Source organism: Ixodes scapularis, unplaced genomic scaffold (genome assembly GCF_016920785.2).
Source record: "Ixodes scapularis isolate PalLabHiFi unplaced genomic scaffold, ASM1692078v2 ptg000494l_1__unscaffolded, whole genome shotgun sequence".
Taxonomy (NCBI): Eukaryota; Metazoa; Arthropoda; class Arachnida; order Ixodida; family Ixodidae; genus Ixodes; species Ixodes scapularis.
In genome coordinates, this window is record NW_024609989.1 from 406941 (window position 1) to 432918 (window position 25978).

The 25978-nt window shown below is 46.7% G+C and overlaps 2 protein-coding genes across 2 annotated transcripts; one reads left to right on the forward strand and one right to left on the reverse strand.

Moving 5' to 3' along the window:
* Window positions 1-266: 266 nt before the first annotated feature.
* LOC121834083 (general transcription factor II-I repeat domain-containing protein 2-like) lies at window positions 267-2010 on the forward strand. Its single transcript, XM_042287828.1, has 3 exons — window positions 267-1095; window positions 1714-1928; window positions 2005-2010. The coding sequence occupies exons 1-3, from the start codon at window positions 267-269 to the stop codon at window positions 2008-2010; spliced, it is 1050 nt and encodes a 349-aa protein (XP_042143762.1).
* Window positions 2011-5020: 3010 nt separating this feature from the next.
* LOC121046712 lies at window positions 5021-7563 on the reverse strand. The gene is made up of 3 exons (XM_042287843.1): window positions 7365-7563; window positions 6056-6275; window positions 5021-5524 (listed from the first exon to the last, which is right to left on the reverse strand). The coding sequence occupies exons 1-3, from the start codon at window positions 7503-7505 to the stop codon at window positions 5169-5171; spliced, it is 717 nt and encodes a 238-aa protein (XP_042143777.1). The 5' UTR covers window positions 7506-7563; the 3' UTR covers window positions 5021-5168.
* Window positions 7564-25978: the final 18415 nt, after the last annotated feature.

Sequence of the window (25978 nt, forward strand, 5' to 3'; positions counted from 1 at the left end):
CTCGGCATCTCGGTAAGACAAGAAAAGGTCTCCAATGGCGGCTGTAATTTGGTGCGTGTGTAAAGCGTCTATTGGCCTCCGAGTCCCCGAAACCACCGAGTGCCGAAACCGCACGTGCGCGAAGGCCGTTCCCAAACCGGCACGAACACAAGAGCCCTTCCCGCACGTGCGATTTCGGCACTCGGTGGTTTCGGGGACTCAAAGGCCAATAAATAAACACTCAAAACGAGTAGTCTTGCGACGTCAACTCTCAAGCAGACATCTCGATGTCGTTGTCCAAGCCGTCTGCAAAACGCAGAGTTGAAGACGAGAAGCGGCTCTTTCAAGAGCGATGGGAACTATCCTATTTCTTCACGGAATCGCGAGACAAGGTGGTGTGTTTAACTTGTCATCAGACTGTAGCTGTGCACAAGGAATACAATGTGCGACGTCACTTCATGTCATGCCATCAAGAGAAGTATGAAGCCCTCATTGGAAAGATCCGCGTGAACACGGTGTTCCAACTTAAGGCGTCGCTGGGAAAACAGCGAGACCTCTTCCAAAAGGCGGTCAAAACAAGTGACGAAACGGTGAGAGCTAGTTTTATTGTTTCCGATCTTATCGCCAAATCGTCCAAGCCATTTACTGATGGCCTGTTCATAAAAAAGTGTCTGCTTGAGGTTGCTGACACTGTCTGTCCCAGCATGAAGAAGACATTTGAGAAGATAAGCCTTTCCCCAAACACAGTGGCAGAAAAAATTAATGAGCTCAGTGAAAACGTCGAGAAAGAATTATTCACCAGATGCAACGGCTTCAACGCATTCTCAATCGCCGTCCACGAGAGCACTGATGTTACTGACAACGCTCAGTGCGCCATTTTTGTAAGGGTCGTAAACAAAAATTTGGACGTCACAGAAGAACTCTTGGACCTAGTGCCAATGAAAGGAACAACCACAGGTGCTGATATTGTTTCCGCCCTCGAACGAGTGGTTGATCGTGCTGGGCTGCCATGGGAGAAGTTGGTGTGCCTCGCAAACGACGGCGCACCGTCAATGGTGGGAAAGAAAAGCGGCCTTGTCGGACGATTGAGGACGAAACTCACTGGACGGGATATCAGTAAGCGGTTTGCAGCAGTCCACTGCATTTTACACCAAGAGGCACTCTGCAGCAAGTCATTGCAGATAAAAGGAGTCACGGACATTGTGTTTGGTGCAGTAAACTTCATTCGCTCCAGAGCGTTAAACCATCGACAGTTTGTATCTCTGTTGGAGATGGTTGACAGCGAGTATAGCGAAATTTTGTACCACACTGAGGTACGGTGGCTGAGTTGCGGGAAAGTTCTGAAGAGGTTTTTTAATCTTCGACACGAGATTGATACCTTTTTGAAAAGCAAAAACAAGGCCGTCGCTGAACTGTCCGACCCCAGCTGGCTTTGCTCCCTCGCATTCCTCACGGATATCACTGAGTACCTGAACCGTCTAAATGGGAAACTTCAGGGGAAGGACAAACTTGACATCCAGGCGTTTCAATCGAAGTTAGAGCTCTGGGAGCGCCAAATGAGGCTGCTCAAACTCGACCGTTTCCCGACGCTGCAGTCACTAGGGCACGCGAGCCAAAAATCGTGCGACACCTTTTCGGACCTCCTGCGTGATCTCCAACAAGAATTCCAAGAACGGTTCCAGGACGTGAGCAGCCTGTCAAGAGAATTTAAACTTTTTTCTTTGCCCTTCTCAGTGCAAGTGGACGATGTTGCACCTGAACTACAGATGGAACTGCTTGAACTGCAAGCGAACACTCTACTCAAGCAGAAGTTTGAGGACATCGGAGTCCCGAAGTTTTACAAGTTCCTCGACGAGGAAAACTTTCCCTCGCTGCGCCAACAAGCAGTAAGGATAATCGCCATGTTCGGGAGCACGTACTTGTGCGAGCAACTGTTTTCCTTGCTAAAGGTAAACAAGTCGACACTTCGGTCGAGGATGACCGACGAACATCTGCGATCGATCATGAGGATTGTCTCCGCACAAGGACTAAAGGCGGACATTGATTTTCTCGTCGCCGCTAAGCGTTGTCAGGTGTCAAGCCAGCGTTCATAGAATTTTAGCTCTCATATTTGTGGTTCACATGAATAAATATATCTTGGCTTTCACAAATTGTTTTGGACATTATCTTTGTAATACTGCGAATTGGAACATAATTTACGCACGTAAACTTTTGCGGCAATGAGTTTTAGCATGGTTGGTGCAGATTTCGACTGTTGTCAAAAGCGGTGATAGTATCTGGCATGAACCCCGTGTTGGTCAAAATCAAAAACCGGACGTCACACACTTCCGAATGGCGGCAATTGCAAATCCAACCCCCCCCCCCCCCCCCCCCCCCCCCCCCCCGCTCCTGACGTGCGGGCCCTTGCGAACCTAGGATTTCTGGATGCGGCCCGGCTCCTAACGTGAATTTGAGACCCCTGCTGTAGAGGGTTGGGCGTGTTGGTTACTAATTTACGATAAGGAAAGAAGGAAATTGAAGATTCGATTGACACACTTCTCTGTGTCAATCGACACGTCGACACTGGGGGGCGGCGGAGAAAAGCTCACCGGAGAAAAGCTCACCGGAGATAAGCTCACCGGAGATAAGCTCACCGCAAAACCGGCAGATGCGGAGAAAAGCTCACGGATATTTTTTTTTTAGCTTAGCTTGATTCTGCGTAAAACGTGGCAATTTAACACAATTCGCATTCGTCGCTTCATTAAAAATATGTCCTCGTTTTTGTAATATTCTTGAGGTTCATTGGGGGAATATTTACTGATTCCTCAGAAATTAGTAATCACCCATTCTGTAAATTAATGAAGCCGCAAGTATAAAATCAGAACATCGTACACCGGTAAAAAAGGCAACAATTTATTGACAGCTGAGGGTGCGTCGTCGGCAGACTTGTACGTAACGCGTTACAAGTAATTGATTACTTGTAATCAATTACAGTTAAGTGTAATTTTGTAACGCTTCAATTACATTTGTCAAGCTGTAACGCTCGGAGTAATTCAATTAATTTTTTTCTGTAATCAATTACAAAATCAATTACACAATTACCAATTACATTTTTCATCCCACAATTTTTTTTTCTCACAAAAATCAGCATAGTCACTCAGCCATAGAGCAAAAATGATTGACATTTTTTTAACATCTAAAAAAAATAAAACTAGGATTAGTCGGCAAATCCTTTTTTCTTTTACGCCACGCTCTTCTACAAGCGCGCCACCAGCCTTGGCTGGGGAGTTCCGGATCTCGTTGCAGATCGCTGATAAAGTCGACGGGAAGCGGGAACTCGCTATTGACTTTTTAGTGGGCTTTGTTCCTTAGGTCGACGCGTCAGCTACACGACAAGGTCCGGGTCTGAAAACAAAAAAGGGAACAATAACCAAACAAAATTGTGTACGCAATATTTTACTGTGTATTTGTGTATTTCTGTCATCGCAATAAAAAGTAACGTGAAAGTAACTTGAAAAGTAATCAATTACTTTGCAGTAATTGTTCAATTACTTCTGGGAGGCAGTAATCAGTAACGGTAATCGGTTACTTTTTTGACTGTAGTAATTGTAATTGTAATCAGTTACTTTTTTTCAGTAACGTGTACAAGTCTGGTCGTCGGTAGCTCTGTCAGATAAAGAGGTTTGTTCTTTGCGAGCTAATATGAATAGCGGTGTGTGAATAGCTTGAGGTCCAAAAATTGTGTAGTGCCTAATAGATAAGTAGATGTTTGTTAATGTAATCAGTGTCGGCTACGCTGTTTTCTTTCTGTTAATTTCCCTAACAAAACTTTAGTTGCGAGAACAGCTTCGTCGTGTCGTGTTTGTTGTCTTCACTCCGTCGTCGTCGTTTGAGCGGTTTTCATCACGTATAACGTTTACCAACTCGCCCAATTCCCTACCTACCTTACAAATGACTAGTTCTTATACAGCTCACGAATAACAACGGAGACGCCAGCCATGACCTCTGAAGGTCATGGCTGGCGCACCGTAGGAGGACACTATCACACAAAGGAAACGTGTGGAAACACCAGCACGAACGTTTAGAAAGCGTGCATGTCCGTGGAAGAAAGAAGCCTCGATATCCTACTGACTGTTTTATCCTGTTTTCAAATGTTAACAAAAGCTTCAAAGAGAATTTCAGGCACCGCGGTGTTGCGAGTGCACTTTTGAATTTTCGGCATTTACACCTTTGATTTTTAGGTTTTAGGCAGTCATCATTACGTTTTTTTAACTTTTTCCTGTTCTTCAAGTTCATAAAGATTTTAGTTAGGCTTTCGTCGCCTAGAGAGTAAGCTACAAAAAACACTGGCCCGCAATTATTAATTTGGGAGCAATATATACCAATTAAGCTTAACAAATATTACAAAAGAGGGCATTTTATTTTTTACAAAGCTGACGAATTTTAATGATAATAAATTGATATATGTTACGCACGATCCAACAGCCTCCATATAAAAAGAAGAAAAAATATAGGTGAGCTTTTCTGCGCATACGCTCAATGGCCGGTGAGCTTTTCTCCGCATCCACCGGTTTTACGGTGAGCTCTTCTCCGGTGAGCTTATCTCCGGTGAGCTTTTCTCCGGTGAGCTTTTCTCCGGGATTCGACACTGGGTCCTGCGTGTAACGGCGACGTGTCTGTATCGTTCTATTACGAGCGCCTACGGATGATGGACTGTACGCCAGGATGAGATAGGAACGACTGGCTCGTCGTCGTCTTTTATTCCCGCACCGCGAGGCTATGCTCGTGGTACATCCTCTTTTCTCTGCATTTAAAAAAAAAAGTGCAAAATTAAGATGACACAAAGACGCTAGTCAAAAAAAAAAAAAAAAAAAACAGGGACAAGAGAGAGAAAAAAAGAGAAGAAAGAAAAAAAAAACTACGGCATTTGCTGGAACGACTCATCATAACTTAGTCTCCGTGGAGGCTGTCTGCTTCTGCCCGATCGGCGTGATGAGGGCCCCTGCTGCGTCTGAGCTTGCGGTGCTTCCTGGTCCTCTGTCTCTTCATCTGTACTGTCTGGTCCAGGCGACTGCGGTCCCCCATCGTCTTCCGATTCCGAGTCGTCGTTTTCTTCTGTTGTCCTTGAATCATATTCTTCGTCAACTTTCAGGAGATGTTGCCTGTTGCGACGGAACGTCCTGCCATCTTCTGTGACGACGCTGTACGATCTAGGAGCGACGTAGGACTCGACAGTTGCTTTCGTAGCCCATTTTCCATCGTTTAGGATACGGACGGTGTCTCCTGGCTGCAGCGGCTCTAGATGTCGTCCTTTTTTTGAGGTTCTGGGTGTGCTTTTGAACAGGCGGTGCTTGATCCGAAGAGAAGTCTGGAAGCAGGCTTCGAATACCACGACCCATCAAAAGCTCCGATGGAGAGCGACCGCCTTCCAGCGGAGCCGTACGGTAGCTAAGCAAGCCGAGCCAGAAGTCCTCTTTTGTTGATTGTGCTTTTCGGAGTAGCCGCTTCACCACCTGGACGCCTTTCTCCGCGAGGCCATTGGAGCGGGGATACCCAGGGCTTGACACTGTATGAATAAAATCATACCGCGTTGAGAAGTCTTTGAATTCTTTTGCAGAAAACTGTGGCCCTCCGTCTGTGCAAACTTCTAATGGTATTCCATGACGTGCAAATATTTCTGACAGTTTGGAGATCACACCATTAGCAGTTGTGTCACGAAGCTCCTCCACTTCGGGATAATTTGAGTACGCGTCATACACCACTAGGTAATGTTTACGACCAAGTTCGAACAAGTCAGCCCCAACCCGACCCCAAGGATGACCAGGCACCTCACGTGTATGCAGAGGCTCATCCTGGTGTCTGTAGGTGAAAATTTGGCATGTCTCGCATTTTCTGACTAATGCAGTAATATCCGCATTCATACCTGGCCAGTAGACTAAGTTCCTTGCTCTTGATTTACATTTGTTGAGGCCTAGGTGACCCTGGTGTATTCTTGTAAATATTTCTTTGCGCATTGCTGCTGGTATTACAACTTTGTTTCCTTTCAACAAGACTCCATTGATGACCGAAAGCTCTGTCATAACGGACTTCAGCTCACCCCGAACTGGAGTTCCAGCTTCTAAACTGGCAATTGCCTCCTGCAGGACGGGATCGCCTGCTGTGGCTGCCTGCAGGCTGCCCAGGGTCCGGCTGCCTACCAGTGTTGAAAACACTGCATTTGCATGTATTTCGACGTCGGTCGTGTCGTCTTCTGCTTGGGAACCACCGGAGATTCGGGAGAGTGTGTCCGCGATCACCAGCTTCTTTCCAGGGACAAACTGTAAATCAAATTCGAACTTAAGCAAACGAAGAAATAGTCGTTGCAACCTTGGTGGCAGGTCGCCTAAGTTTTTCTTTGCAAGAGCGATCAAGGGTTGATGGTCAGATTCAACGAATATTTTTCTTCCGAGTATAAATTCGGTAAATCTTTCGCACCCAAATACAATTCCCAGAGCCTCCTTTTCGATCTGAGCATATCTACGCTCTGTGTCTGTGAGTACTCGTGATGAGTACGCCACCACTTTCCAATCTTTTCCATCATGCTGGAACAAGGCAGCACCGAGAGCAAATGCAGAGGCATCTGTTGAGACTTTGGTGGGTCGAGAGGGATCAAAAATTGCCAGGACCGGTGCCTCAGTGAGCAATTTTCGCAGTTGTTGCCACTCAGTTTCATGAACCTTCTGCCATTCAAAAATAGTGTCTTGTCGAATAAGTTGACGCAACGACTCTGTCTGCGTTGACAGGTTTGGAAAGTACTTTCCAAAGTAGTTAACAGCTCCTAGCAACTGCTGAACCTCTTTCTTACTCGTTGGAGTTGGTAGGGCTGCAACACATTTCACCAGTTCTGGATTTGGCTCAATGCCAGCTGCGCTTATTTTATCTCCTAAGTAGGTGATTTCTGTGACCCCGAAGATGCACTTCTCCAAGTTAAGAGTTAACCCTTCTGTTTGTAGAGCATGAAGCACAGCACGCAATCGTTGGTCATGTTCTTCCCGTGTTTCGCCCCAAATCAGGACATCATCAATATACACCCGCACACCTGGAAGTCCATCCAAAAGGTAACTCATAGTGCGCTGAAACACCTCGGGGGCTGAAGCGATTCCAAAGGGTAGTCTGAGAAACCTGTAGCGACCAAAAGGAGTGCTGAAGGTGCATATTCGAGATGTACTGTCATCCAACGGTATTTGATGGAAACCGCTGTTGGCGTCGAGCCGGCTAAAGTATGCGGTATGTGCCAAGTCTGCTTCAATTTCCTCTCTCCGAGGCAGCTGAAAATGCTCTCGCTTGAGTGCTTTGTTTACGTGACGGGGATCCATGCATAATCTTAAGTTGTTGTTTTTCTTTCGTACTATAACCAAGGGGCTCACCCAGTCGGACGGTTCTGGTGCCTTCGCGATGACACCTGCTGTCTCCATTCGGTCGAGCTCTGCCTTCAGAGGCGCACGTAGCGCGTGCGCCACCCGGCGTGCTGGCTGGATCACCGGTGTGGAGTTGTCGCGAAGAACCATCTTGTAGGCTCTCTTTGTGCAACCGAGACCACGAAAGAGACCGGGGAACTCGCGCTCTACTTGTTGGCGCTGCTGGTTCTCGTGCTCTACAGTGTTGACGAGGCCAAAGTGCTCGCATGCTTTCAGGCCCATGATGGCTTGCCTGCCCTTCTTTACTATAAAGAAATCGATGAAACCTTGTTTTCTGCCGACAGATACCGACAGGCGGACTTTTCCCAGATGTTGTATGATGCCACCTCCGTAGCTATGCAGAGTTGCAGTCGTGTGTTGAGGCCGCTGCTTTTGTTTGATCTTCATAAACAATGTTCGAGGGAGCAGATTGGCCTGTGCACCGGTGTCCACTTTAAGCTCTACCTGCTTCCCTTCTATCGTAGTATTCACGGTCCAGTCACGGTTGCCGACCGAATGCACGCTGCTGGTTGACAAAATCTCAAGCACATCAAAATCGCTGCTTGCCTCACTGGTTTCTTCAACGTCATGTACGCCAGACTGCTTAGTCTTGCAACATACTGCAAAATGATTTTTCTTCCTGCATTTTGAGCATGTCTTTCTGTAGGCTGGACATTGCCTTGGCGCGTGAGCTTGGTTGCAGAAGCGACATCTCGACTTGTCTTTCTGCTGCTGCTTGACTGTCTTAACGATTTCCACCTTGGCCGCTGCTTCACTTGACCCTTTAACTGCCGCGTCATTCCATGTTTTGTTGTGGACATTGGCCGTTTCTTCGGCCTTGCAGCATTCAACTGCTATTTCTAAAGTCAAATCCTTTTTCCGCAGGAGTTTCTCTCGAATCTTCTTGCTTGACGTTCCATACACGATCTGGTCTCGTAGCATGGAGTCCTTTAGGTCGCCAAATCCACAGGTCGCTGCTTTCAGCTGAATATCGCGGTAGAAATGTTCGAAAGCTTCTCCTTCCTCTTGTCGCCTCGCTCGGAACACATAGCGTTCGAACGTCTCATTGCATCTCGGAAGGCAGTAGGCTTCGAACCTCCGTACCAGGACATCGTAATCTTGGGCTTCTTCAGCTGACAAACCAAACGTGTTAAATACCTCAATGGCTTCTTGCCCAGCGACGTGCAGAAAGATAGCGGCTTTTTGTTGCTGGTTGCGACCTTCCTTGGGCTCTGTAGCCAGAAGGAAGAGTTCCATCCGCTGCTTGAATTTTTTCCAATTCTCTGCAGCGTGCTCTCCCAGCCGCAGCGGTTCTGGTGGCGGAAGATCAGTCATGGTGCGTGGAGACTGAAGATCACTTCTGACACCATGTATCGTTCTATTACGAGCGCCTACGGATGATGGACTGTACGCCAGGATGAGATAGGAACGACTGGCTCGTCGTCGTCTTTTATTCCCGCACCGCGAGGCTATGCTCGTGGTACACATTGACACACAGCAGACCCCACCTTAGGCCGTGCACGCGTAGCTGCGGGCCACATGGCCACGCTTCCCTCACCCACCGCCCTCCCTCTCAACCTCTCGGACGCCCGCGTCGAGCTTCAGGAGGCGAAGTCGAGCCAGTAAACGTTTTGTTGAAAGTCGAAAGCCTGTCTTGTCTGTTTGTCTTCAATGTCCCTCTTTCCTTATCGTAAAAAAGATGGCCCTAGCTTTCCCGCTCAACCCGCAGGGCAAGGGGCAACCGACGGCGACGACGGGATGCGCTCCCTCGCAAAAACTCCAAAATAAAATTAAAAAAAAAATGGTCGAATTCTGTGGAACCAGTTTTACCTAGACGTAATCACGGTGTAAGATAATACTCTTCAGGTGAGGACAGCGCGCTCCTCGCGCAGTGCAGATAAAGTTTGGCGCCGGCAGAGGACTCGTCGACCCGTGAGCACGGCTCGTGCCGCCTCATGCTCCACACGCGCAGAGCTCCAGCGAGGTTGTCGCTCGTGCAGAAATACCACTTTTTTCGGGGATACGGCCCATTCGTCACATGTCGATTCGTCATAGGGCAACTGGTAACAGGCCCGTTCGTCACAGCGGAACATTGGTCATAGGGTGGTTCGTCACGCTGGCAGTTCGTCACACAATGACTTCAAGATTGTTAAACGTTTTTTGTTTTTTTTTTCTATCTTGTTTTTTTAGGAAAGTTACGAAAGGGGGCCACTTAATTAAATCCGTACAGGGCCAGTGAGGTTGACTACGGGAAACAAAAGCATGTCCCAATGACCCCAAGTTAAGGCAGCATTGCAGCCTTTAGCCTGCATGTTGTCCTTATCGGGGTCACCTTTCTAACAAAAGAACCTTGAGAACATAAAGTTCACAATAGAAAAAAGCCCACCGAACGCGATTCTTTTTTTTTTTTTTATGCCCCGTTTCAGGGCTTATTATGCCGGTTGCCCTCCGATTATAAAAATATCATTCTCGATTTCTGAATGGAGGTAGTTACTACTGAGATAGGTGGCGATATGCTTCTTCACGAAGGACATTCCTACACTTGCATTAAGGTTTACGAAACTACGTTGTATTGGGCCTGCCGGCGAAGAGGAGTTTGTAAAACTAAAAAAGTCACCGATCACGCCAAGACTCGTGTAATCACTTATTCAGGAGATCATACGCATGCATTTGACAACACCAAGATAAACGTGCTTGGTTTCGTCATCAGATGAAGGAAAAAGCTGGTATGCACCAAAATCTGTTCCTGCTCTTATATTCCCAAAACAAGGTCACTAATGTCCTTTATTCCAGTGGAAGGCCATCTCGCACCAGACCAAATACTTCTGGCTGCGGTTACCTGTGTCAGTGACGACACTGCTTTGCAGATTCCCGCACCGCCAACACTTCGGCGCACCATCCGGAAGCAAAGGCAGCGGGTGAATTTCGAGCACAGCATATCATCTTGCAGAGCCGATATACGATCGAATGCCCACAGAGTTCAGAGTAAAGTGTATTGCAGCGCAAAATCACAGTGCGCGACATATTATGATAATAATGACTGTTTTACCTGCATGCAGACCACAGCCAAAGGAGACTCCTTTCTCCTCCACAATAGCGGAGAGGGCGACGGCGAAAGAATCCTGATCTTTGCTATCGATCGCAACTTGAGCTGTCGGGCTCAGGCGACTATACGTGGTTCGCGGACGGAACCTTTAAAGTGACCCCGGCACAGTTCTACCAATTGTACACAGAGCATGCCGCAGTCAACGGCGTGGTAAAGCCAATGGTTTACGGCTTGCTGCCCAACAAATCTGAAGCTACCTACAAAAGGTGAACATTCAAGGGCTCTGATAAACGTATAAATCGAAACGCTCTGTGGTCCTATTATGGGATATGTGTTCAAACACTTCAAAATATGTTCGCTCGTTTAAAGGTTTTTCGACGTCGTTCTGAGTCACATGGGGGGCCAACTGCCTTGAGGTGGCTTACACGAACTTCAAGATAGCGGCCATCAACGATACAGGGATGCTTTTGTCGCTTATCCCAGTTGGTGTATAGGAAGGTGTGCTCCAGTGGTCACCAGAGTCGCTACAATTCAGATGACGAGTTTGCTATTCTGGTATGCAGCATTCTATTTATATGTCTTATTGTTGTCTTCAGGTAAGCCAATTGGTTACTTTATTTCTTGTTGATTTTCATATGGGAATGCATACAGCATTGGCCTTCTTGCCAATCGCCGACATTCCCGAGGCCTTCAAGGAACTTCTCGAGGTTTTCCCCACCGATGCCTCACTCGTGGCGGACTACTTCGAGGACGTGTATATCGGTAGACCCCGTTGAAACGGCTTGTCGTCGGCCACCTCCCCTCCTCTGGTTTGGTCAGTCAGAGAATCAACACTAGCAGAAAGGCCAACAAGGACGAACAACAGCATCGAATCGTGGCTCTGGGGACGGCACGTAAGAACTGACCTAATCCTCTGAGATCTTGGACGTTTTCTGTAGTACATTTTTGCATTTTTGGCTCAAAATTTCAGTACGGTGCCCACTCAAAAAGCTTTCTCCACGAGTGTGTGTGTTATTTTTTTCTTTTTATCCTTAACAGAGATGACGCTGGCTCAAGCAGAGGGCGGCACGACATCTTCGAGGGTGTCCAAGAAGCACGACAACAGCAACCGGCGTCTTCAAATCATTGTGAGCCGCTACAATGGTCGCAATCGTCTAGAAAACCTGAGGGTGGCAGCTCGGAATATCGCTCTTTAATTTTTTTTTTATTTCGCTCAATAAATTTGTTGTTTTCTAAGTACAACGATGACTTGTTTGGATGTTCCCTCTCTTTAGCAAAATTAAATATACCGTACTAATCTTTACTGCATGGACAACCAGGTGAATATATGTTGGGCAAATTCAAATATCCGGTTCGCACAGTGACTAACGTTCCTGGGGACAAATTCCCCTATGACGAATGTTCCGCTGTGACGAACGGGCCTATTACCAGTTGGCCTATGACGAATGCGCACATGACAAACGGGCCTACACCCCTTTTTTCGCTCTCGCACAGTTTCGCCGTTTGGCCGCCGGCGACACTGTCAGCCACGGGCACGTAAGGCCTTACGGGCACAGTGGCCGCGGAATAATACAGCCTTTCGGATGCCCGTCGAACGAACACTATTTGATTCCTCGCGCTGCGCGTTCAGCCCCGCCGTGTCCTCACCTAAAGAGTATATCTTACACTGTGGACGTAATGGACAATACACTCTGTTTCATGCCTAGTGTGCAACGCTGTCAAAGCTGCTGGCGCGAGCGCATGGCTTCATCTATGGTTTTGTTTGCGCGAGAACGCGTGCAAATGATCAACGAAATCAAGCCCCATGCTCGAGCCAGTAGCTCTGACAGCGTTGCACACGCTGTTCACTGCGTCCGAAATCAGACTCACCTCATCTTATGGCGAAGTCCACTGGGCGTTTTGGAGCGCGCCGGGATCAGTTGACCAGATCCGGACTGGAGCACATGATCCGAACGGGGTCGCGCCGCCTACGGATCCCCAGTGGAACATGACCAATGCTCCGGGATCGGCGGATGCCTTCCCGTCATTCAACTGCCCAAGAATCCCCTTTCCGCGGCCGCCGCGGTCGTTTCGAAGACGTTATCGCAATCACGGCGCTAACACGTGTTCGACGCACGAGCAACAGAAATGGCTCAAGCGCTTCTAGCAAAGATTGCCGGAATGCCCGTAGTGCGGCAAGTACATTCTCTTCTCCATCCTGGAAAACGAACCGGCTGTCGAGCCAAGGGGTAAAGCAAGCGGCCATTACGAATTCGTCTGATGTCAAGACAATCTAGGAGCCCAGCCCGCGACGTGCTTCTTCTTCTGAGGCGAGATGGGCGAGATCAGACTTGTAGACATTACTGAAAAATAGTAAAGAATTACATTTACAATTACTCAAGGCTAAGTTGTAGATTATTACAATTACAATTACCCTCCCATAAAAGTAAGTGACCGTTAAGCCAAAAAGTAATCCGTTACTTTCGTGGCGTTACTTTCAACATTAATGTCCTCAAGTAAGAAACAAAGGGAAGAGGGTTATTCAAGTTCTTATCGTTGCAACCTGTTCCATTTAATGACCTTGAGTATTTTGAGCAACAGCTGGCTCTCGAAAGTCTCGTCAGACATTTTGCGTTATTTCTTACTCAACATGTCGACTGCTACGCTGAACGCCGTCTGAACTGAGGCACTGGATGGGAGTGCCATATTGTTCCTCACGAATGCTTCATGTTCTGCATTGAGCTTCTTCAGCGAAGCAATGGAAGTACTATTTACCTCGAAGATAGAGCAAAGCTTCGTCGTTGCAGCCGTTGCCTGATATTCGAGAATTTTAGTAGATCGTTCCGATACCTCTGATGGCCCGGATAACGATGTGATGCATGCGCAAAGGGGGTGGCTGAGTATCGGCTATCGTTATCGGAGTCATCGGGCCGATCTACTACAATTGTTCATTCTCGAAATCACGAAGCTGTGGAAGTCATGATATATCTAGCCAAAACTAGAATAAGAATTGATTTATGTCCATCTTACTATACCGACATATATTGCCAGACACTAGCAAAACATAGTTGTAGCAGTAAGGTGATAATTAAAGAATAAATAAGTTTACGCTCGATATTCTTCTTCTTTTGGTTCTGGTTAGGCGGAGCCCCGATTGAGACGTTGGAGAATAAAAAAAAAGTTTCCAGTATATAAATATAAGTAATAAAAAAAGGACACTCATGACAACAATTAATTGGAACGTCTGTTAAAACAAGGAAATGTCAACGCACGTTTGCTGTGTGTACCTTTCTTGGTGCCGTTAAAAAACGCACGGAGCACGAGCCGACTGCAGTTTACTCCGGTGTTCTGCAGACAGACGTCCGCTGATGCCACGGGCAGCGAAGGGCAGAGTACTAAGTAAGCCGCGCTATGGCCCCACTCACGAGCTTCATTCTCTCCTCAAGCCCAGAATATCCAGAATATCACGTCTACGTCAGCCACCATTATGTTTTATTTGTAAAAAAGTCTGCTTGAGATAAAATGCGTCCTGCTGGGGTAAAAACAGGAAGCAGAAAGGAAGACTATTACCATTTTCCCAGTGCTCGCAAAACGCTGACTCACAAAAAGGGTGACTGAGATGCACATAACCTGGCTGGAATTCACAAATAAAGTTGGCCAACCCTAGAAGTTGGACAACAAGAAAGGAAGTAGGCTTTCAAAACAGGGCTATGTGAAACATGCAGAAAAAAATACATCCTGTTTTCAAAGAGAAGATGATAAGTGTGCAGCAACGAACGAGGATGCTTATGGCAATAACACCTTCACATATTATCACATCTCTTTTAGTGGATTTTAGGGTAGACGGAGCGTTGGCTCGTATTGTCACATTATGAAAATGGTCGTTGTCACTATAACCGAGAAGGAGATTGTTAATTTTGTTTTCTATGCACTTACCATCCCGAGCTTCTCGAAGAGGCACACAATCACTTGGTGTCCTCCTCTCTCCGTCTTCGATGGCAAACAAAAAAAAAAAAAAAAAAAAAAAAAAAAAAACAAAGGGACTAAAAAAAGCGGATATAACTTGCTCCCCCCCCTTTTTCCTTTTTTTTGTTGATATGTTTATTTGTATTTTTTTGACATTGTTATTATGGTAAAAAAAAATAGATTCAGGGGCTTGGTGTTGCAAAAAAAGGCTTTGTGGAACTGAAGAGTGCCAAGCCTCCCTTTGCGCTGGTCGATTCGCGTGACAGTGTCACTGCGCTTGACTTTACCAAAATAAAAAGAACCTTTTGTTTAGAAGGGGGGGGGGGGGGGTTGGTCATGAAAAAAAAAAGTAACGGATTACAAGGTATCCGTTACGTAGAAAATGTAAGGGAATTACTTTAAAATTACTCTAAACAATATGTAATTATTCCGTTACTAAATTACTGATAAATGCAAGGGATTACAAGTAATTTCGTTACTTGTAACGGATTACGCATAAGTCTGGGCGAGATCAGGCGAGATGCACCACGAGAAAGGAAGTCCCGTGTGTGCGCCGAGGGCTGGCCCGGCTGGCTTCCGGTTGAATCCGCCGAAATCGTGGGAGCGACTTTTCTCGGATCCAGATCGAGATCTGGAGCGGGAGCTAATCCAAAACGACCAGTGAAACACGTCGGTTTCGATCCCGATCGCCCAGTGAAATAGGCTCGCTCCAGAAAAGTCGATCCCGGCGCGCTCCAAAACGACCAGTGGAATTCGCCATTAGAACCAGGGTGAGTTTGTTTAGAATTTCATAGAAACTTGTGTAGCACATGAGTGTTGTTCCGGCTTCTCGGTAAATACCGATAGGTTTCGAAAGTTAACACCCGAGCCGGTTTTATGAAAATCGGTGGAAACGGATAAACACCAAATAAAAATTGTCCATGGAAAAAAAATGTCTACAACCTTATATATGGCGCTCACGGTTCCCGGACATTTCATCGAACGCCGTTTCGTCGAACGCCGTTTCATCGAAAAAAATGGACGTTTCATCGAACACCATTTCATTGAACGCCGTTTCATCGAATCGCTGACGGCCGTTTCATCGAATGCATTTTATATAAAAAGTGTGAAAGTTGCTCTTTAATGCACGGATCGAGTGCATTTTCGTGTTATTCACCCATTTCATCGTCAGGTTTTTTAATGTCCAAACTTGTAGCTGTTACATTTTATTTTTTATGCAAGTAACCCATGAGGATATTTGTACCGATTTTTATGTTTGTTTCGCATGTTGTGCTTATCTGTTCACCCCCTCTGTATTACCCGATGGGCCTTGAGGGTATTGTAACAAATAAATAAAAAGTCGCACTCCCGGTAAGAGCGCACTCCCAACTCATGAAGGCCAGAAGGCGACTTAAGATTTGCTCAGGCGCAACAACTTTAGCCATGTGAGCCTCCTAACCTCTCATGTCTTTCTATTGATACTTGTTTACTGCCCGAAGCTTGGAGCACCTAAAGCTGAGGTGCTATTTATGAAACTACAACGAAACATTTTTTTTTTTTGGGGGGGGGAGGGGGGGGGGGGAGGGGGGGGAGGGGGGGGGGGGAGGGGGGGGGTTAAGACTTAACGGAGTCAAAAGTACGTCGCCTCAAATTTTAATTGAAAACTTTGGGGTGTTCAAGTGTTCGTGCGACAACCATTCACCATGTGAAATGATAAGCAATTGCTTTCAAAAAGTCCCCGCAACCATGTTCCGTCGGTTCTCATAAAAAAGGCGGACCCTTTCATTTCTCGCCGCTATGGCCTTCTTCTGGCGAGGACGCTCTTGGGAACTTAGCATCGCCTCCAGCTTGACTTCCATCAGTTAATGTTTTGCGGCGATGAGAGTCAAAAACTTCCAGAACCCGAAATGGGCACCTCCGACCAGCTTCAAGAAGTGGGAATGCCACCCTGGCGTTCGATAAGATAGCGTTCGATAAAACGGCGTTCGATGAAACGGCTTCGATGAAACGGTGTTTGATGAAACGGCGTTCGATGAAACGGCGTTCGATGAAACGGCATTCGATGAAACGGCTTCGATGAAACGGCGTTCGATGAAATGTCCTGTCCCAGGCACTCACACGAAAGACAGCCTCCAGTGAACTGCCCGGAAGGCTCCTTGCTTCAAAGCCAGATATTTTAGTTGTACGGGGACGGTGTCCACGCATTTGGGTCACGCTTATAATCGGGGTACCATCATACAAAAGACAGGCTGCAGACACGAGTCGCCGCAATATCCGTGGTTCGGATGCCGCGTGCCAAAGTTTCTCCTTGAACTCATCGCCATGCTGCATTCGAAGCACGGATCTCGCAGCGACTCGCGTTCAAATCTGTTTTGCAGGCCGTCTTTTGTATGATCTATAAGCAGAGTGACCGCGGCCGAAGTGTTCTCCAGGTTACAAAATGCCGTGCCCGTCTGTTATGTTTGGTTTTTCGACATGAGCCCGGTTAAAATCCATTTTTGTTACCAACACCAAAAACTAGATACCGACAAGAAAAAAAATTAGGGGGGGACCTTTCCCCCTCTCTCCTCCTCCTCCCTCCCCCCCCCCCCCCCCCCCCCCCGTCTCTCTCCCGAAAGCACGGAACCGTACAAATGAGCCACGGAAGCATGCCGAAGCATTCCTAACCTACTCTGCAAAGAGGTCCTGCGAAGTTTATGGGAAAGGACATTGCTACAAATGTGCACGACCTCTTACATATATCAAATAATGTTTAAATTTTTTGTAGCCTCGATAACATGAGAGAAATTCAGTTTAAGAACCAGTTGAATTGGCTTGAAGGTTTCCTGTATCAAAGCAGCCGACCCTGCCGTAGCTAAGCAGAAGTTTACACGAAAGGAAAAATAACCACATGGCATCGTCGCCGCTGAACGTTACTGAACGTGACGAATATATATCTCAGAAAGGAATCACCTAAGGCCTACTCATATGTTTACTGGACGACATTCCGAGCGGGGACCGCCCTTCATCAGGTCATACCAGAGTGCGGACGGTCAACAAATACCACGCCCCTCCCCGCCCCCCCCCCCCCCCACACACACACACCCACACTGGGACCGGACATTTCATCGAACGCCGTTTCGTCGAACGCCGTTTCATCGAAGCCGTTTCATGGAATGCCGTTTCATCGAAAGCCGTTTCATCGAACACCGTTTCATCGAAGCCGTTTCATCGAACGCCGTTTTATCGAACGCCGTCTTATCGAACGCCAGGGTGGCATTCCCGCTTCCTGAAGCTGGTCGGAGGTGCCCATCCCAGGTCCTGGAAGTTTTTTACTTGCATCGCCACAGAACATCAACTGACGGAAGACAAGCTGGAGGCGATGCTGAGTTCCCAAGAGCCTGCTTGCCAGAAGATGGCCATATAGCGGAAAGGAATGTGAAGGTCCGCCTTTTTTATGAGAACCGACGGACCATGGCTGAGGGGGACTTTTTGAGAGCAATTCCTCATAATTTGAAACGGTGAATGGCTGTCGCACGGACACATGAAGCCTCGAAAGTTTTGAAATAAAATTTGAAGTGACGTACTTACTTTTGACTTTATTGAGTCTTAAAACTAAAACAAAACAATGTTTCGTTGTAGTTTCATAAACAGCACCTCGGCTTTAGCTACTGCAAGCTTCGGGCAGTAAAAAAGTATCGATAGAAAGACATGAGAGGCTAGGAGGCTCACATGGCTAAAGTTGTTGCGCCTGCGCAAAACTTATGTCGCCTTCTGGCCTCCATGAGTTGGAGTGCGCTCTCACCGGGAGTGCGACTTTTTATTTATTTGTTACAATACCCTCAAGGCCAATCGGGTAATACAGAGGGGGTGAACAGATATGCACAATATGCGAAACAAACATAAAGATCGGGACAAATATCTTCATGGGTTACTTGCATCAAAATAAGTTGTAACAGCTACAAGTTTGGACATTAAAAAACCAGACAATGAAATGGGTGAATGACACGAAAATGCACTCGATCCGTGCATAAAAGAGCATCTTTCACACTTTTTATTTAAAAGACATTCGATGAAACGGCCGTCAGCGATTTGATGAAACAGCGTTCGATGAAACGGCGTTCGATGAAACGTCCATTTTTTCGATGAAACAGTGTTCGACGAAACGGCGTTCGATGAAATGTCCGGGAACCCCCCCCCCCCCCCCCCACACACACACACACACACAAAAAGAAAACGAAGAGAGCGAGAGAAGGGTCGTTCCAATGCACCAATCTTAAACCGCCGCGTACGATGGACCACCGGGGCTACAGCGTTTCTGCGTCTCTTGCAGGCAGAAACAATACAGAAACAAAACAAAAAAACGAAAAAAAAAACGGGGAATTTAAGGAAACACAAGACCAAACCATTTCGTCGTTTACCCTCAGACTGAGTTTTTTTTTTTTTTAAGAGCAGAAGTAACAGAAAAAACAGACAGGTTGAGACCTGTCTGTTTTTTCTGTTACTTCTGCTCTTCAAAAAAAAAACCAGTTTTAGGGTAAACGACGAAATGGTTGACTTCCACCAGCTAGCCTGTACTTTGACTCTTTTCAAGACCAAACATCCGCGGATTCGGTTGGTGGGGTAAAAAAACAACAAACAGGAAAAAAAAAAAAAAAAGACGAAAAAACTGAAAAACGAGGGAATCAAGCAAACACAATACTAAAGCAATGCGGGGTCAGTCGGTGGGGCAAGAAGGCAACACACCGAGTCGAGAGGCGACGCTGCCGAACAATCAAGCTACACCTCGAACCCGTTTTTCTGTCCGGCGCGCTGAAAACCACGGTAACCGGACAAAAGCTCACCGGACAAATGCTCACCCGTTTTTTGACAGACCCGGACAAAAGCTCACCCCTTTTTTTGATAGACCCGGGCAAAAGCTCACCACGATTTCTTTTTTTTTTTCCTACCCGGGCGAAACACGAGCTGAAATAAAGTGCGGACGCAATGGACATTGGACCATTTTTAGGAGAACTTGAACCTCATCCACCATTGAGTTGCGAATTTTTTAAAAATACTTTGAAAGAGCGGGAGTTTGGCCTTCTGGAAAAGTACAAGACAGATGACCAATTTAAAACAAATTGTGCGGGATTTTAGATAGGCTCGGGTTCCTTCCACCACAGCTTGTTCCACAAGAACTAACCACCAGGGAAAAGTCTACCGGTGACATCGGCTACCTGCTGGACTATTTTGATTGCACGTATTTCAACGGCCGCTTCCGTTATGCTTCTGCTCAATCTGCGGCACCACCCAGAGCGAATTCTTCCCTTCGCCTGACTCTGCGCCGACGGCGACCGTGGTTTCCCCCGGTACGGTGGAATATGTACGACAGCACCCTTCAAGATAAAGACCGGATGAGCAACACCTGCGAAAGATAGAGTACCGGGTTCCAGAAGCTCGTCGGCCACGCCCATCCAAGCTTCTTGAGGCTGATTGAATGCCGACAGCAAAATCAGGCGCTCGTTGCCACGGCATTGACAAAAGCCCGGAGAGGTGAGCCCACCGCAAAGCGGGTGCGAAAAATTACTCTGCAGCTGCGGAATCGTCTTAGAAATATTTGCGAGGGCTTCCATGTACATCGAGATTTACCAAGACTGCTGGAGCTAGTGGGGGACTGCATTCGCTTCTAACCAATCGGTAAATAAACTTGTTTCTACTAAAATCAACAAACCATGCGCCTGTCAGATTTAATTTATCGTTGCCTTTTTGTGTCGCACGCATGCACCTAAGTTGTCCGCGCTCGTGTTAAGACGAACATGAAATTTTCTCGTGGTGAGCTTTTGTCCGGGTCTGTGAAAATATGGGTGAGCTTTTGTCCGGGTCTGTGAAAAAATGGGTGAGTTTTTGTCCGGTGAGCTTTTGTCCGGTGAGCTTCTGTCCGGTGAGCTTTTGTCCGGTGAGCTTTTGTCCGGTATACGACAACCACAAGCACCGCCCAGCCTTTAAACGGCTTCCGGTGTAGAAGACGCTTTTTGTAATAATAGTTTTCAGCTCTGTTGTTCCCCCGTCAATGCGGGGGGGGGGGGGGGGGGGGACTGACGCATAACAATTACGGTTGTAAACAGCTCAGTTTTTTGGGTTCTCGTTTATGCCGGCTTGCAAGGCGTTACATTTTCTGATTAGAAATGATTATCTCTGTTCCCTTTCGTGCGTTGTACGGAACCCTGATTGCAGCAATGTAGGAGATATCTTGCTGAAGTTTTGTTCAGCACACGTAAATGTTTGGATAGTGGGAGGCCGGAATCTGAAGTGGCGTGCGTGTTAGATGCCCCGCAATGCAGGAGGTAAATAACACTTGCTGTGTCACAATCAAAGCCTCCGTTTATATTAAAGGTTAATTCGGAATAGGTACAGGTTGCACCTGTAACTTCATTCATTTGACTGCACAATTTGCTGTGCGGCTTTCTGCAGGGCCGACACTCGGTAAACTTTGTGGAGGTAAGTTTGGATCGCACTAGAACTTCCTTGAGATAGTCTTTTTCTCCGACAATAAACAACGCGTGGTGGTTCCGAAAAGACAGATTGGAGGCGCTGGCTGTGACACAGAATGTTATAATTTTTACTCAAAATGTTATTAATGTTAGGAAGGTTAAAACGAGATTACATCGATTATTGCCCGAGTTGATTTCGCTGTTCTCCTTAACCGCTGTCATGCGGTTGAGCGTCCTTGCCTTTTCAATGGTGTCATCGATTATGTTTGATGGATATTTGTGTAAAGTGAGCACCATCTTTAGATTATCAGTGTTTTGCCTAAAATCCTGTTCATTGCTGCCAATTCGTTTACTCCGGTGGGCTTCGCAGTAGGGAATAGTATATTTGCAATGGCTGGGATGGCAGCTATCAGAATGAAGATATTGCTGTCTAACGCTCACAGGGTAAAAGTTTTCAGACGCTGCAGCGGCAAGGGCATGTTTATTGGAATGAAATTTAATTCCAGAGGATCTTCGTTTACCACACCGTCTGTGTCATGCAAATCAAACAAACATTTTTTTTTTCTGGCATAGCTTGTGTTTCAGGTCTTTACGCCTTGGCATGCTGGTCACTTGATAAAGTGTTATGCAAGTGCGTGATAGGTGTGCGCAGCAGGGCTGGGAAGTATCGCGATACTAATGTATCGCGATATTATCTTAGAGATACTTTTGAGTATCTGTATCTCTGTATCGAGATACATTTAAACAATGTATTTGTATCTCAGTAGTGAAATACATTTAAAGGGGCTGTGCAACAATATTTGCTGGGAACGTTTCTCCCTTTACATCTTACTGGCACTCTTGGGCCCTAGAATACTCGAACGCAACGCCACTGACCAAGAATTAGCGTCTTCGTTGCGGTGGAATTCCAAGGATAAAAGCGGACCCTTTGTCGCAGTCTCTCCTTCGCAAAACTTGATGACGGAGCTGCGGGGACAATACAAAATTTCGTGACGGAAAGTGGGGATTGAAGTACGCCCAAATGACGATATTTGAAAGTGATTCATAGATTAGACCCGAGCATTGCGTGAGCACTCGGCTCGTGATAAATACTAGCTCGAGAAGCATTCGGGTACTGGCCCGTGTCCAATCGTTGTAATGACGACAATAGCCGAGCCATAACAATGTCTGGAACTCAGCGCGTGTCCTGTGCATTGCCAACCCCAGCGCGCGGCTATGATCAACACTGGCGGCTATATAATCGGCTCCAGATCACGTGGCCGCTTGTTTTGACTGCGAGTTGAGGGGTTGAACGCTGCTCGTTTTTCTTGTTTTCTGGGACTCCTATCGCGTGGGGTAAAAAACCAACGCGTGTTTCGTAGGTCATTAACGTCAGGGATCCGTTCTAAGCGGTATTTAATGCGCAAAGTACAAAAATTATTGCATCGACTTTAAGATAAATTTTAAAGATAAAAAATATCTCTTTGGTGCAAGTTGCTTCCTAATTTATATTATAAGACCACCCTCTAACATGAACCATCTACGTTACCGACATTAAAAAAAAAAGTGGGTTAAAGGGATACTTAACCGAAATTTCGAGCTGACTAAACAAGGCCGGGCGGATAAGCGGGAAGCTGCAAACCAAAAAAGATCACTCATACGGCGATATATCTACTGGATCGCCGTATTTTTTGGAAATGAAGTGCCCGATTGAACCGTGCCGACGAGGCCGATGAGACAAGGCATGTCACGATTCCCATTCCCTCTCCTCCTCGCTGCGTCCCGTCAAGCTGGTGAACCGAAGCGAGGAGGAGAGAAGCGAGGCCACTTCTCCTCATTCTCAAATTCTCCCGGAGGACAGTTATACGTCACAGAACTCACTTGATAGCGCCCTTCTTTTCCAAAAGTACGGCCATCCGTTTGAGATATCGATGTGCGAGTGATGTTTTGGAGTTCGTAGCGTCCGGTTCAACACTTCTGCAGCCTTCCTTTGCGAAATCCAAATTTCGGTTCAGTATCCCTTTAAAGAAAGGTCGCGCGCAAGAATCACAAAATCAGGTCCTCTCTCAAAGCCCCCCACTCTCTTTAATTTAGCGGAGAGAACGCTGTAAGAAAAAGCACCGTCCTGCCGTTCAATCTCCCCATACTGGGTGACTGAGAAGCTTATACTACGACAGTTTGAGACGTGCTATCACGGCAAAACAGGGTTTCATTTTGGCCAGGCGCCTTTTGTCAAGCATGGCACGCAGACTTTACCACTTTACCGTTCTGTAACAATGTGCTTCAACAGGGGTGACATGTCTTCTTTAGCGGCATTAATGAGAAATAGAGAGTTCGAGCTAAGGGGAACAACATAAAATGACCACGAAAAGGAACACAAGCATAACTTACCATTTACATTCACCACGAAGTGCACACTCGCCGCGTAGCACCCTTTCGGGAACAAATATATTTCTATAAGTATCGGTATCTGTATTCCGGAATACTTTTTCGCCGTTTTTGCCGTAGCATCTCTGGGATATCCCGTTACATAAAAAACAAATGTATCTCAGTATCTGTATTTTGGGCCTTAAAACACATGTATTTGTACTCCCGAATACTTTTTGGAGTATATCTGCCCAGCCCTGGTGCGTACCTTGTTTCCTTGCCTTCTTTTAATTCAAATAAATTTCCGACTAAAGTTTATATGTAGCTGCATGCGTCCTGATTGCTATTCTTTGTTTCTTGTGTGACATGTGCCGCGTTCATCAGAAGTCTCCTGCCCTAATAAAGCGGTCAAGTTCTCTTGCACTCACGTCGGTTATCGAGGCTCCACCACTTGTTTTGCGCGTATAGTCCCTTTCCGCCTTGCAGTCCGTCTATAGTCATATTTCCATATTAGCCTCTGATCCCACTCCATATGGTTGAACAGGTTAGAGTAAAACTCTTATTGCCAACACTATATATTTAGTTCATCCAATGCAGATCGTTGACGAAAAGCGACGAAACCTTAATCGTAACAAAATCAAACAATAAAACAAAAATGTCGCTTAGGCTTTGGATTTTGTTCTCTTTCTTCATCACGAGAGTACGGAGATAAGAAGACGAAACTCTTTGTTGGGCTCCGTCAACGAATTTAAGATTAAAAGAACTATGATCTCGTCATTTTTACGTTGTTTATCGTGTTCCGGAGCATACGAAAACCAACATCTCCTTCATTAAAAAATGTCGCGATTCCGCTGAAAATCGCGAAGCAAAAGTCGAGGTTTTTCCCCCACCTGCAGCCGCGAGAGGCAGCCGAAGGAACTACGGCCAGAAGCTTACGTGACCTCGCTCGGCTCTCCCGCTAAACTCCGCAGAGAGAGGGAGAGGAAGCGTGCTCCGAGAAAGCACACGGGAAGCCACACGGTACCCCGAATTACGTCACTAGGAGTGCATGTGTGACCCAGAAGACTGGGAGTGAGTTGAAGGGTGCCAAAAATGCCAATAGATATCTTTTTTTTTTTTTACACAACGACTAGGACACGCAGGCGAAATCGGTTTTCTTTTCTTTGCTTCAGAAGTTACAAAGGGCGAGTTCCAGAAATTTTTGACCGAAGTACGGAAATGGTAGCACCTAGAGTGCCTTCATGTGCGCTTCGCCCCTCTTTAAACAACTCGCATATCCAAGTCCATTGTGAACATTGCCAGTTGGGTTGCTGTGCTCGCGTCCAGGACACGCCGACTTCGTTGAGAATTTGAGAGTCAGTGCATTTTGCGTAATATCTGGCATTCTTTGTCTCCGAATGTTTACAAGCCTAATTCGGCTATAGTTTCCCGCATTAAAACACTATATCTCTTCTAATTGTTCCGGAGCAGGCGTAGAAGAACACAAGGCACCCATTCCGGGATCCATCTACCCTCTCTTCTGCTATTATTGTGACATTTCGCGAATACGGATTACCTACACTCTAAAACCTGTCTCTCATAAAAAACGCTGTCCCTCTGATTTTAGAGGGGACAACAATGCGTTCAAGGGGACAGCTCTTTTTAAGAGGGAAATTGAAAAATAAAATAGCAACATCTAGAGGGACACTAACATATTAAGAGGGACCAAGGAAACCGTTTCGTTAGTCCCTCTGAACAGGAAAGACCGACAGAAAGATTCACGCGTCTCTCTTCATATTAAAGGCCGGCCCGCAACCAGAGAGAAGGAACCCGACCCTCATTTTCCTTCTCGCCACTGTGAGAGGAGAAAATCGCCTCTCGTTTCCTCCTCGCCATTTTCCGATTTTTGTTTTTTGCCAGCTGCCTGTTTTTTTTTTTTTGTTTTTTTTTTTTACAAGTTTGGGGTGGAAGAAATGAAAGCTTCAAGGATTTGAAAAGATTATCCAGAAGCCAGCCGGCACACCTGCGACAAGGAGCTGAACCAACCGAGTAGCTGTTTTGAGCGAGCTTGGCACTTGCTCTTCCCAACGAGTTGCATTGGCTCTTTTTTAGCGTTCGTTTGGAAGACGATTCTTTTTGCTGTTGTGAGAGCACAAATGCCTTGTTCTGCTCAAAGAAGTAGTCATTGAAGTATAAATTTTAATATAAATATCTGATTTGGCATCTTTCGTTGTTTAGGCGGGTTCATGGCGACAACGGGAAGTACGAGCGGCGTTTTCTATATATCAGGGATGGCGCTCCATAGACCAGTGGTTCTGAATCATCATGGTTCGTCAACCGGCAGAGGTGACGGAGGTTCCCATCCGTAGTGGGTCTAGCCATAGCCTCCTCTATACGGAGAAAGCCTGGCGCGTCGCGTGAAAAGACGGCCGCCGTAAATGGGAAAGGAGGGGCGGAGAAACGGGAGCGGAGAGAACCTTGCCTGCTAGCGCCACGAAAGAGCGAGCGGCCAAACGCAGAAACAATCTTTTTTTTTTCTCTCTCTTTTCTTGTCGCTATCGTGGAGAGGAGAAACTCAACGACCACCCTTTCCCGTTTCTCCCTGCGCCCTTTCGAATCGCCGCGCCCGTTTCTCCCGGAGCACGAAAACGACGGTGACGAAAACACAAAAACAAGCGTGGTTCGGGGAGCGGCCGCTCACGACCCAAGCGCTCGCTGTCTAGGTCTGCCGTTTCTGCTCTGCGCTACCATATTGGTCACCGTTCGGCGCGCTCCTCCTCTCCTTTTTCCTGCGGCCGCGCTCTATGGCTCCGTCGTCGATGTGCCAGGCTTTCTCCGTA